The sequence below is a fragment of the Myxine glutinosa genome, chromosome 11 (assembly GCF_964187855.1).
Source record: "Myxine glutinosa chromosome 11, kmMyxGlut1.1, whole genome shotgun sequence".
In the NCBI taxonomy this organism is placed as follows: Eukaryota; Metazoa; Chordata; class Myxini; order Myxiniformes; family Myxinidae; genus Myxine; species Myxine glutinosa.
Window position 1 is genome coordinate 33,953,703 of NC_136271.1, and position 12,358 is coordinate 33,966,060.

The window sequence follows — 12,358 nt, forward strand, 5'->3', positions numbered from 1 at the left end:
CACAATGAACGTTATGCGAACGCGAATGTTATGCGGGAGTCCAAACCTGAGAATGCTGGAGGCCAAAGCTGAAATTGGGAAAACTAAATAGCCTATTTTACTCCTGGAGATCCCAGGATTATCCACCCAAAATATCGTTGCGATCGGTTCAGCAGTTTTTACGGTACCTTCGAACGGACAGACAGACGGACGGACATTTGGTGAATTATAGTAAGATATTCCAGAAATATAACATGGTTTATTAACAAATGGAATAACATTTTTTGTGTTTAGGAACAATTGTGTGAGGACCAAGTTGTGTACTAAATAAAAAATAAATAATAAATAATAATAATAATAAATAAATTAACTATAAAATAATAACTAATAATAAACTAATAACTAATAAAAAAATAAAAAAGATATATGAAATTTCAGCGATGTTCTGCAAAAATAATAATGATAATAAAAACAACCAATGATAAGGAATATATCTTTCTTTTTTTAATTTCACAAGTGTTTCACTTGAAAGGTCTCCAAAGTGGAATGGAATGGATAGTGAACAATAAATGGGAAATGAGACCTTACGCTTACAAGTAGGAAGGGAGTCAGAGAGAGGGTTGGATGTCAAAGGGAATGGTTTTATGGACAGCTGCTGTTAATTTTCATTAAAATGCCATGATATTTTAGAAGATCATGGAGAGTTTATTCATTTGCTGGAAATTGTATAAGAAATGTAAGCTGATGCATAAAGTGACATTTATTTGTTATTTTTTCAAGAATAAACAGCCTATTACAATGTTTGTTCTTCAGTCTGATACTCACTGGATTTTTCACATACATCTTTGTTCTCCGCTAACTTTGTATTCCACTTGGTCTACCCGAATGAGCCAAAACCACATTCACAACCTCAAGAATGCCTTCCTCATTGAGAGGGACCACCATATTAGGTCTTTCCACAGGGGCCACAAGAAGAGAAGAGTCTTCTACCATCGCTGTATCTGTGCTGGGTTGTGCGCACTGAGGCTGCATGGACGAGAGGGTGAGGTTCAAAAGCAGATCATGAGACATTAACTAAAATAGCAAAAATACACTCTTACCATAGCTTGTGACACTTCTTTGCTGGCTAGTACTTTAGCTTATGTTAATGGTCAGGTAGTAATAATAATACCTCATGGGAAGAACACCAAACTGGCATCCCAGAGGTTATAGGTTCAAATCCCAGCTGAAAGTTATTAGGACTTGGACTCTAAGCTTCTGGAACCGAATATAGTGACATGAGAATTGCCAATTCATGATTACTTTTGGTTATAAACACAGCTGGCTCATTAATAACTTTTAGGAAAGGTGTAATCTGCTTAACCTCGATGTAATCTATTAGTTGTGCCAGTCCACAGTCAGACTCAATGCCCTCAGGGCAAGATGTTATTAGCCCCCATTGGACTTAGTGCTTAGTCCGAAACGTGAGCTTATGGATTGGGTTTCGTCTGTCTATGCATATACAACCTGATCTTGTTTGCTCCAATATGGGGCAAACACAACCCATAATGGTATACATATGTACGTCATTTTGTTTCACAATGTAATCAAAGATGGCCGACTGGTGGCCATTTTAGTTGTAAAGAACTATGTTGAACACATCCTCAACCATTTCTCAGACATGCATTTACCAATCTTATTCAAACGTAGCACACAGATAATAAATGATGGCTTACATATGCAGGTCATTATTTTTCGAGATCCGATCCAATATGGCTGGCGGGCGGCCATTTTGGTACTTAAACGTATCCCCAACCATTTATTGAACATGCATGGTCTGATTTTGTTCAAACATGGCACAAACACAGTACATGATGGCATACATTTGTACCTCACTTTATTTTGCAATGCAATCAAAGATGGCCGACTAGTAGCCTGCCAGCCATTTTGTTTGTAAAAAAAAAAAAACCGATACTGAACACGTCGTCAACCATTTCTTAGACATGCATTTACCAATCTTATTCAAACTTGGCACACCGAAAATGAATGATAACTTACATATGCATGCCATTTTTTTCGAGATTAGATGCAATATGTCCAACTGGCGGCCATTTTGTTATTTAAACGTGTCCTCAACCATTTCTCTGACATACATAGACCGATTTTGTTCAAACTTGGCACAAAGAGAATATATGAGAATATATACATGTAGAAGATTTTGTTTTGTAATCCAACCAAAAATGGCAGACTAGTGGCCTTTTAACTCCATTGAGCAAAATAACTAAAACCATGGGGGCTATGACATTTGTCTTTTTCTCCTTGTTGTATTTAATATTCCTTACCCGAACCCTCATAACCTCTCCTGGGTTCAACTCCAGGTTTATAATTTGTTTTTATTTAACTGGACTCAGCTTATTCCTATATGTGCCAATTTCTCTCCAGTCTTTTTATTTTTATATACATCATATATATATTTTAATACACAGTCCTCAATGCTGTCACAAGGCAAAGCATTGCAATTTTTTTTTTTTTTTTACATGGTCTAATGCTGATGAAAGAACTGCAACACAAATCATATACTTGCATGCAGACAATTACACAAGACAACACCATTCTTGACTTAAGACAAAGAGCAGCTTAGGGTTAGCGACAATCTCCCAGGGGTATCGGCGACGCCATCTTTGATGGCGCTTTTCTCTTCACACTCAGTGGGGCAATAAAGGAGAAATTTCCTCCTCCACATGGATTCTCCTCCAGTCAAAATCAAACTGCCTACCTTTCAGACTCAAACACTACAACCATCATGCCACCGAGTCTGGTTTATAGTCCTTGCCATAACCCTCTCATAACCTCTTTTGACTTACAAGTTAGTTTTTCTTTAACTAGACTCAGCTTAAAACAATTACTGCCAATTTGCCTTCAGTGTTTTTTCTATTGCATAATAAGTACCTTCTGCTTCTCCAAAATTATATTTCTCACTTCCTTGCTCATCACTCTCGACTCTTCCTGCCTCTAGATTTGCACCTGACTGAAATATAGTTACTTTCCATTCTCCCAATTTATTTTCTGCACCGATCAGAATGGTTGACCATTTCTCTGATGCAGATTACCCTTCTGTGATCTTGGCACAAACTGAAGCATCTAACTTGCTTTTCCTGCCTTATAAAATCCAATTGTTTTGGTCTACAATTTCAAGCTCCCCTTCCAAATCGAATCCTTGCTGGTAACATGTTGTGGTCACTCGTCTCTATATGCTAATCTCCTTCCACCTTCTTCAGATGATTACCATAAATTTCGGACCATTGAGCGCATCGTTATATAAGCCGCATCCCCTAAATTTTAAAAAAAATCTGGAATTTAAACACACACAAGCCGCACTGGTTTATAAGCCGCAAATGTTGCACAAAAAACCAAGCACAAAAACGTCCGAAAATTAACCACAAAAAGTGAGAAACTCGACAGCCACAGAAACTTGTCAGACGCACGCAAAGCACAAATTCAATTACAAATTCAGTGACAAAGCAACACAAAAATAAAAATAGAGCTACACCAAAGATACAGAATAATACACACAATCAAAAAATACCGGTAGTCACATTTATTCGTCGTCGTCATAATTTCCACTGAAGCCACTGAAAGCTTCGTCTTCAGTGTCAGAGTTGAACAACAGAAGCACAGCTTCTTCTGCTATGGCTGCATCGCTGACCCCGGCCTCTTTTTCACTGTCGGATGAATCCCAGTCTTGCTGGCTGGAGCTGGTGGCTTCTCTGTCGTCTGCTACATACAAGATTTCAGCTTTGCGAAAGCTGTTGACGATCGTAGATTGTTTTACTTTTCCCCACGCTGCTTTGAGTCTAATCTGAACAGTAGAAACACCCCGACCATCCACTCTCTGTGTGTTAACCCAGTCTTCAAGTTCGTCTTCCAGTTCGGGCCATCGGCATTTCCTACCTCTGAAAGCCTTTGTTGTCTGTGCAAGGGCGATTACCGGTAACTGAATGTTTCGTGTATGTAAAGGCCGTGTGTAAATTTGGAGGAAAAAACCGTAAACAGTTATCACGAGCACACTTTTACAGTGAGTTTTGAATTCACGAAGAGTCAAAACCAGTTTTGAAACCTAATGCGATTCTATACATAGACTGGAGACTGACGACAACAACTTGATTTGGCCTGAACGCGTCATCAGGAAAACCCGCAACATCGGAAAATTCCATAAACAAGCCGCATCGTTATTTTAGCCGCAGAGGTCGAAGTTGAGGGAAAAAGTTGCGGCTAATCGTCCGAATTTTACGGTACCTAAAAAGAGGTCCAACAGTGCCCTCCTTTTGTATGCTGATCACCAAATGGTCTTAAACAGTAATACTGGACAAAATCTAGAAATTCTTCTTCCACCTTGCCTTTTCTCTGTACCTGAACTAAATGTGCAGCAACTAACATTGTTTTTAGTCGTGGGTGGTTCTGTAACTTTCACAGACTGCAACTAAAGCTGGAAATTACATTTTAATTAACATATAGGAGTGAAGAACCCATCCTCAGACGAGACAGTTCCCAAATAATTTTGGATGGGACAATTCCCACAGAATTACTAATGGGACAACGCAGAACTGTGGATTATTTCTATATTGTCATTCTGCATATGGAACATAAATATTTAAATGCAAATGATTTGATTCCCGACAAAGCATAGACCTTCGAACACAGTGGGACAAGTCAAGCTCCGCCCCCTCCCCATCAAGAGGGGCATCCAAAATAAGACTCACGATCATCCAAAGTGCTGTTATTTCATGTTTTGTTTTTACATCATTTTGATTAGTAATTTAAAGTTTTATTGTGACATTGACATTCTGCCTGTGAAAATAATGCAGTACAGCAAGTTTTGAAGAAATTGGTACAGGGATTTGGAAACAAAATAAGGAACAAACAAACTCATAACTATGCTATATGAGAGGTATGTGTGTGTTTTTGGGTCACCATTTTTCTCAGAGATGGCTGAACAGATATTAATCAACTTTCAGAGGTTCATAAACTAGGGAGTGTTTTAGGAAAACAATTTTTTTTGAAAACTGAAAATAAAGTTGGATTTTTATTTTATTTTTTAAATCGCTCTATAGCCTTTGTAGCTATTTGAAAGGTAATATTAAATGATCCCCACCCACATTCCTTAGTGGGTGTCGCGAAGTGTTTTAGACTCCCACAAAAAAAAATTGTATCCATCAAAATGCCAAAAAGGATTTTGCACAAAATGCCAACAGTGCACCCCTGCTAATCTATACTATATTCCTTTTACTGTACTCAACAACATTAATATATAGTTTAAAAGGTCGAGTACAATCGTTAGACTTTTACTGTGAGAGCAGATATCCATTGAAATTATTTGTCAAAAACAATTACGAATAATAATAACCATTCCTTTTAGACATATCGGGCTGCCGAGGCAGTTTCATTGGCTAAGGAGAGGAGTACAATCCTGGATGGCTCACCACTCCGACGCAGGATACTGAAATGAGTTATTACCCCAGTAGACTGGTACTCATTTTGCCGACCTCGGAAGGATGACAGGCTGAGTCAACCCACCTGGTGTTATTTCAACGGCACGACAAGGGCTCAAAGTCAAGACCCTAAGATCTGACCAGGCTTAAAAACAACTTTTAAGCCTGGTGTCTTATAAGATACGACACCAGGCTTAAAAACAATTGGTGGCAAAATAATTATTGCAAACATCAGAGGGCTTCAATATTTGTAAGTGATTGTGCTTTTACCATGTGGTTGTAATTTAAAATTGAATTAACTTTTTTGTTGTTCTCTCAAAAATTTCATTGTCTGAAGATAGTTGCAATTCATGACAGTTTTATAAACGGTGCTTTGCTGCATCTCAGTTAATTATTCGAGTTGCAATACCTCTGTCCATTGTAATGACATGGTAACTGTTCCCCCTTGTCCTTCCTCGAGATGCAAGTCGTGTTTCACCTGGTTGGGAGAGAAAAATGTATTCGACATTTCAGGAAGTCAATGCATTACTTTTATGCCCTTCCACTTTACAGTGATGAATGAGTTCAAATGCTATTGCACACCCCCCTCACTCCCCTCCCCCAGATGAAAATGCAAACATCACTTTTAGAAGAATCAAATGATAAAATATCATATAGTTTAAAAATGCATAATTTACAGTGATTTTGAAATGAATACAACAACAAACAACAACAACAGGCATTTTAAGGCCATTTTGCCTGCAAGAGCGGGGGTTCGCCTTGCAGTCCCCATGACAATCTTCTCCAATTTGCCCTATTTTCTGCATCTCTCCTTGTTAACCCCCTTGCCCGCATTTCTTCTTCGACCATCTTTAGCCAAGTCTTTCTCGGTCTTCCCCGTCCTCTATTTCCTTCTGCATTCATTTCCATCACTCTTCTCAACCAGTCACTTTCATCCTTCCTCAACACATGACCAAACCATCTCAAACTGTTTCTCTTCACAGCATCCATCACAGGCTCTATTCCCATCATCTTTCGCAATTCATCATTTGTCTTCCTCTCTCTCAACGATACTCCACACATCCACCGAACCATTCGCATTTCCACCCTTTCCAGCCTTCGTTGCTGCTCTACGTTCATTTTGAAATGAATAGCATCCAATATAATATTGTTGTACATAGGGAGTTCAAAACGTTCTTGGAATAAGATATGAATATTAGACCAAGCCACAAAATATTTTGTGCAAGGGTGGCTTCAAGTTTGATGACTTTATATTGTAGATGTCAAAATATGAGTTAATTGCTCAAATTTTGTGCAATAATGATGTCTACCCTGAGCAGGTCGAGCAGGAAGTGACATCACTGTTGGTCAAAGCTTTCTGGATGTGATGAAGATGGTAGGCCGTATCACGTTTGCTGTGTCACAGAGGTCCATCTGTTCATTGCGAAGGAAAACGTCACAAGCAGCTGAAATTCGCAACAAGCCGCTTGCACAATTTGGTGACGCAACCTTTTCACGTAGTGTTTAAAGCCGTGGTTCCCAACCTGGGGGTTATGGCCCCCGGGGGGGCCATGGTGTATTTCTCGGAGGGGGCATGGGGTAATTTGAACCATACCAACAATTAAAAAAAAAAAATTATTTATTGTTTTGACTTTGATATTGTTTTGTTTTTCCCCTATTACAGATTTGACGTTATGGCTTCTGGGAGTAAAAAAAGAAAGTATCTTGACGAATACATAAAGCTTGGATTCACGTCCATTACCATGTCTGGCCAAGAGAAACCACAATGTGTGCTGTGTCACAAGGTTTTGAGTACTGAATCCATGAGGCCATCCAAGTTGAAGTTGCACCTCGAGACGAATCGTGCACAACATGCAAAGCAGGATCCCAAATTTTTCAAGTGGCATGAAAGAAATTTAAAGCGACAGAAGTTGGATGAGGGAGGAGCTTTTCAACAACAAAATGTAGCAACTGTCCAGGCTTCTTATGAAGTTTCTCTTGAAATTGCAAAGAAGAAAGAACCCCACTCGATTGGGGAGACTCTCATCAAGCCTTGTACCCTCCTCAATGTCGAACGGGTTCTCGGCAAGGCAGAGGCTCGCAAAGTTGAACAGGTGTCTTTATCGAATAACACAGTGCAGCATCGTATCCGTGACATGTCGGAAGATGTGAAACAACAGATCGTCAATGAGATTAAGGCGGTGCCTTTCGGCTTGTTTTCTTTTTAACTTGATGAATCGACCGATGTTAGTTCCTGCTCCCAGTTACTGGCATTCGTTCGCTATGTCAAGGGAGATGATATCAAGGAAGAATTATTGTTCTGCATTGCCCTGGAAACAACGACAAAAGCTAACGACGTCATGGAAAAAATGAAGTTGTGCTTCGATGCGGGAGGAATTCAGTGGGAGAATGTATGCGGTGTCTGTACTGACGGTGCTCCTGCCATGCTTGGTTCCAAATCCGGATTCCAAGCAAAAGTGAAGATGATGGCACCACAAGAGAAAGGAACCCACTGTACGATTCATCGCTACGCCCTGGCTTGTAAGACTCTCCCTCTCTCATTGAAGAAAGTTCTTGAAGTTGTAATCAAGATTGTTAACTACATCAAGGCAGGGGCTCTCAACACCCGAATGTTCAAGGAGCTGTGTAAAGACATGAATGCGGAACATGAAACGTTGCTGTACTATACTGCTGTACGCTGGCTTTCGAAAGGGAATGTTCTGAACCACGTCTTTGAACTTCGTGCAGAAGTCAAACATTTCTTGAATCTTCAGGGCAAACATGACCTGCAGCATTACGACGAAGAATTGTGGAACAAACGACTTGCTTATCTTGCTGACATTTTCGAGCAGCAGAACCAGCTGAACTTCAAGCTCCAAGGAAGAGTGACTAATATTATTCTTTTCCACGATCACCTCAGAGGATTTGTTGCCAAGCTCCAAAACTGGCGCAGGAAAGTGAACACAGGAAACATTGCTATGTTCAAAAGAATGTCTGAATTGCAAGACAGCATGGGAAAAGAGCTTGATCCCGACCTGAAAAATGACATTCTTGAACATCTGCAGTCACTGGAGCTAGAATTTCATAAGTATTTTCCTGATTTAGACGACAATGAGGCAAAAAGTGTGAGGAATCCTTTTTCCGTCAACCTTTGAGTACCAGGTTGCTGGGATGAATGATCACGGTGTGTACCCCGGTTTAGAATAGGTACACCGTATCCCTGCGCATCATAAGAGGCGACCAAGGGTTGGTGTCAGGAAGGGCATCCAGCCATAAAAACATTGCCTTAAACAGGGAACCATGATTGTCATGGGGCCCGCAAGGCTAACCCCTGCTCCAGCGGGGAAAATGGCCTTAAAACGATCATTCATTCATTCATTCTTTGCGTAGAGAGCATGCCGGAGGCAATGCAAGATGAATTCTTGGATCTCCGAAACGATTCATTTGCCAAAGACACATTCGAAGAGAAGAGCTTGACGGAGTTTTGGGTGGGAATGGATCGCTACCCTAATATCAGCCAGATAGCTATCCGGGTGTTTCTGCCATTCTCGTCTACCTATCTCTGCGAAGCGGGGTTTTCCATGCTGTTGAATATCAAATCGAAACAGCGTAATCGGCTCCCCGTGGAAGATGACCTCCGCTGTGCCCTGACTGTGACTCACCCACGGATACCCCAATTGGTAGCTAAAATGCAATTTCAGCCATCCCACCGAGTTTTTAATTCACTTTTACGGCGCATGCACCGTGTCCCTCGTTTTGATTACCTGAGTTGTTGTCAAATTGAGTTTCTTTTTGTGACATTATAACACACTGCGTTAAATACAGACACAACAGAGGTTTTTAGTTTTCACATATTCTTGACTTGGAACCTTTTCATACTGTTTTCTTGTGTGACAGTTCTATTTTATGCTGTACATAGTGTTGCTACTGATAATATTAAAATCTCATATCAAACATGCATCATTCGAGCGACGTTGCTTTGTTTGCTTCTTCCAAGAACGATGTAGTTGGGAGCCAGTAAGGAACAGAAAAAAACTATGGAACTAAATGTTCATGTTGGCTACTTGGAATTCCTCCTTTTTGTGTGTAATAATTTACCAATTCTCATACAAACAAAATAACCAATTAAAGGAAAAAACATCTCTCAGAATGCACCACAGAGCATCTAAAAATCAAAAAATTTCTGGGGGGCATGCCCCCACACCCCCCTAGCCTACTTATACGTGCTCCGCCGCTCGATCCTCACGAAAGGGAGGGGGATGCTGGGGATGTGCTCTGGGAGCCAAGGGGGCCATAACACAAAAAGGTTGGGAACCCCTGGTTTAAATGGTGCCTCGAGTTCAAGAATGGGCACAAATTGGCGAGCGATCTTGAGAATGTTCACATGCAACACCAACTACTGCCACTCAAGCAAATACAAAATGTATTAAACAGTAAATTTATTAATCTCAAAAAGTTGTGGATGGATTCGGACGAAATTTGGCAGAGAGGTTGGGGATGTGACAAGGACGAAATGATTAGATCTTGGTGAAGATCCGGATCCGGGTCCAGCTAGTAGAATTTTTAAAGTGATTCTTCACCATAAGACCAAAAACGATACAAAGCAGGATGTCTCAAAAAGTTATGGACGGATTTAGACGAAACTTTGTGGACAGGTTGTGTGTGTGACAAGGACTAATTGATTCAATTTTGGTGAAGATCTGAATATGGATTCGGATATGAGAATTATTTAACTTTTAAGTGATTTTTCACCATTGAGTGATAAGGATAAAACCGACATATAGCAGAATATCTCAAAAAGTTAGAGACTGATCTGGATGAAACTTGGTGGATCGATTGGGTGTGCGCCAAGGACGAAACGATTTCATTTTGGTGAAGATCTGAATATGGATTCGGATAAGATAATTATTTATTGTTTAAGTGATTCTTCACCATTGAGAGATTTAAAAAAAATTTTTTTGGTATACTGAATCGAGGCTCGTGAAAGAGCTAACATTTACTTCACAAACAAATCAACCAGACAAACAAAATATATCAAAAGAGGGAGCGGAAGACAAGATGGGGAGAGAAGGGGAAGCACACAAACAATTAAAGCTAAAATTATTACCTGGCTGACCTCCTCTCCAGACACACTCCCACCCGCAACCTCCGCTCTGCTGGTACCAACCTCCTGACGCCCCCCCCCCCCCCATCCGGACCAAATTCAGATCCTGGGGGGGCAGGGCCTTCTCCATCGCTGCTCCCACCCTCTGGAACTCACTACCTCACACCATCAGAGACTCCTCCTCACTCACCACATTCAAAACATCACTCAAGACCCACCTGTTCAATACTGCATTCAACATTTAACCCACAGCATTTAACCCCTGACTATCTCTTCTCCTGCTCCTTCCTTTTGCTTTGATTATTTACCTATTGATTTTTGTCTTTTTGCACTTGTTTTTTGTACTCTGTCAAAGCGTCTTTGGGCTTCATGAAAAGCGCTATATAAAATAAATGTATTATTATTATTATTATTACACACAACATTTGAGAGCAGGGAGATGTGTGGGAGGGAGAGGGCTTGGGGGAGGAGGCATGGGAAGGGGGGGGGGGGAGGTGGGAGAAGTATAAAACACAAGGACACAAGTTGGTATTTCGAAAAAGTGGAATTGGGGTGAAATTAGCGGGGGTAGAAAAGATCAAGGTTTTGGATGGGGGAAGATAAGAGATGGTGGTGAACAGCTGTTTTAAAGACCTGGAGGGTGGAGTGGAATTGGAGAGTGAAGGAGTTTGTTTTAGAGGTGGGAGAAAAGAGGAATGAAGGAGTGAAGGTCAGCAGAGAGTCTTGATTTTGGCAGTTTAACCATAAGAGGGTTGCAGGCAGATCTTGTGCGACCTGTAGCAATATTTGCGGGACAGAGCCCAGAGAGAGCTGGGGGGGGGGGGGGGCAAGGCCAGAGAGGAGTCGGTAGAAGACGGAAAGACCACCAACCTGCCTGCGGTGAGTGAGTGAGAGGCCCTTGGAGTTAGCTTCATCGCGGGAGATTCCAATGATTCTGAATGCTTTGGTTTCAACAGCGTGAAGACGAGCTAGAGAGGCTGCAGGAGAGACATCGTAAGAGTGTGAGATTCGTCAGGATTGAAAGACATGTTCCACTTGTTTGCCCAGTCTGTGATTTTGTCCTGGTTTGCAGAGAGTGAGGAGGCTGCAGACTGCCGATCTGAGGGATGAAGAATGGAGCGACAGAGAGTAGAGTCATCAGCAAAGAGATAGAGGGGATTTTCAAGAGAGTCAGAGAGATCATTGATGAAGACCAGAAAAAGCACAGGGCCCAGAACACTGCCTTGGGGAACTCCAGCCTGAACAGGAAGAGGAGATGAGAGAAACCCATTCAGGGCCACACGTTGACTACGACTAGAGAGGAAGTCCGCCAGCCATGCGTGGAGATTTCCATATATACAAAAAGAGGAGAGTTTGGTGAGCAGAGCGGGGTGCCAGACCGTATCGAAGGCACGTGATATGTCAAGGGAGACAGCTCTAATTTCCTGTTTGGTATTGAGGACCTCCATCCATTGTTGAGAAAGCAGAAGCAGCATGTCCAGAGTAGAGTGATTAGGTCTGAAACCAAATTGATGATCAGAGATCAAGCCATTGGAGTAGAGGAAAGATTTCATATCTGAAGCAATGATGGATTCCATGACTTTGCTGATAATTGGGAGAAGGCTGATTGGTCTGTAGTTGCTGGGATCTGTTTTTGCACCTTTTTGTGCAAATCGGTGATGATGGCAGATTTCCAAGCAGATGGCAGATTACCTTTAGCAAAAGAGAGGGTGAAGAGAACAGAGAGAGGGAGTGAAAGAGCGGAAGAACAGGATTTTAGGACCCGTGGGCTGATGCCGTCAGGTCCAGTTGCAGAATCAGAGTCGAGGGTTGACAGAAACTTTTCCAC

The 12,358-nt window shown here is 41.3% G+C and overlaps 1 protein-coding gene across 2 annotated transcripts in view; it reads right to left on the minus strand.

Moving 5' to 3' along the window:
- Positions 1–458: 458 nt before the first annotated feature.
- ZBTB11 (zinc finger and BTB domain containing 11) overlaps positions 459–12,358 on the minus strand; it is an 84,133-nt gene continuing 72,233 nt past the window's right edge. For both annotated transcript variants that reach the window (XM_068130439.2, XM_068130440.2), the window contains 2 exons: positions 5,857–5,925; positions 459–1,005 (listed from right to left, as the gene is read on the minus strand). In XM_068130439.2, the coding sequence (XP_067986540.2) occupies positions 835–1,005; positions 5,857–5,925 (240 nt within the window). In that variant the 3' untranslated portion in view covers positions 459–834. The remainder of the gene's footprint in view (positions 1,006–5,856; positions 5,926–12,358) is intronic.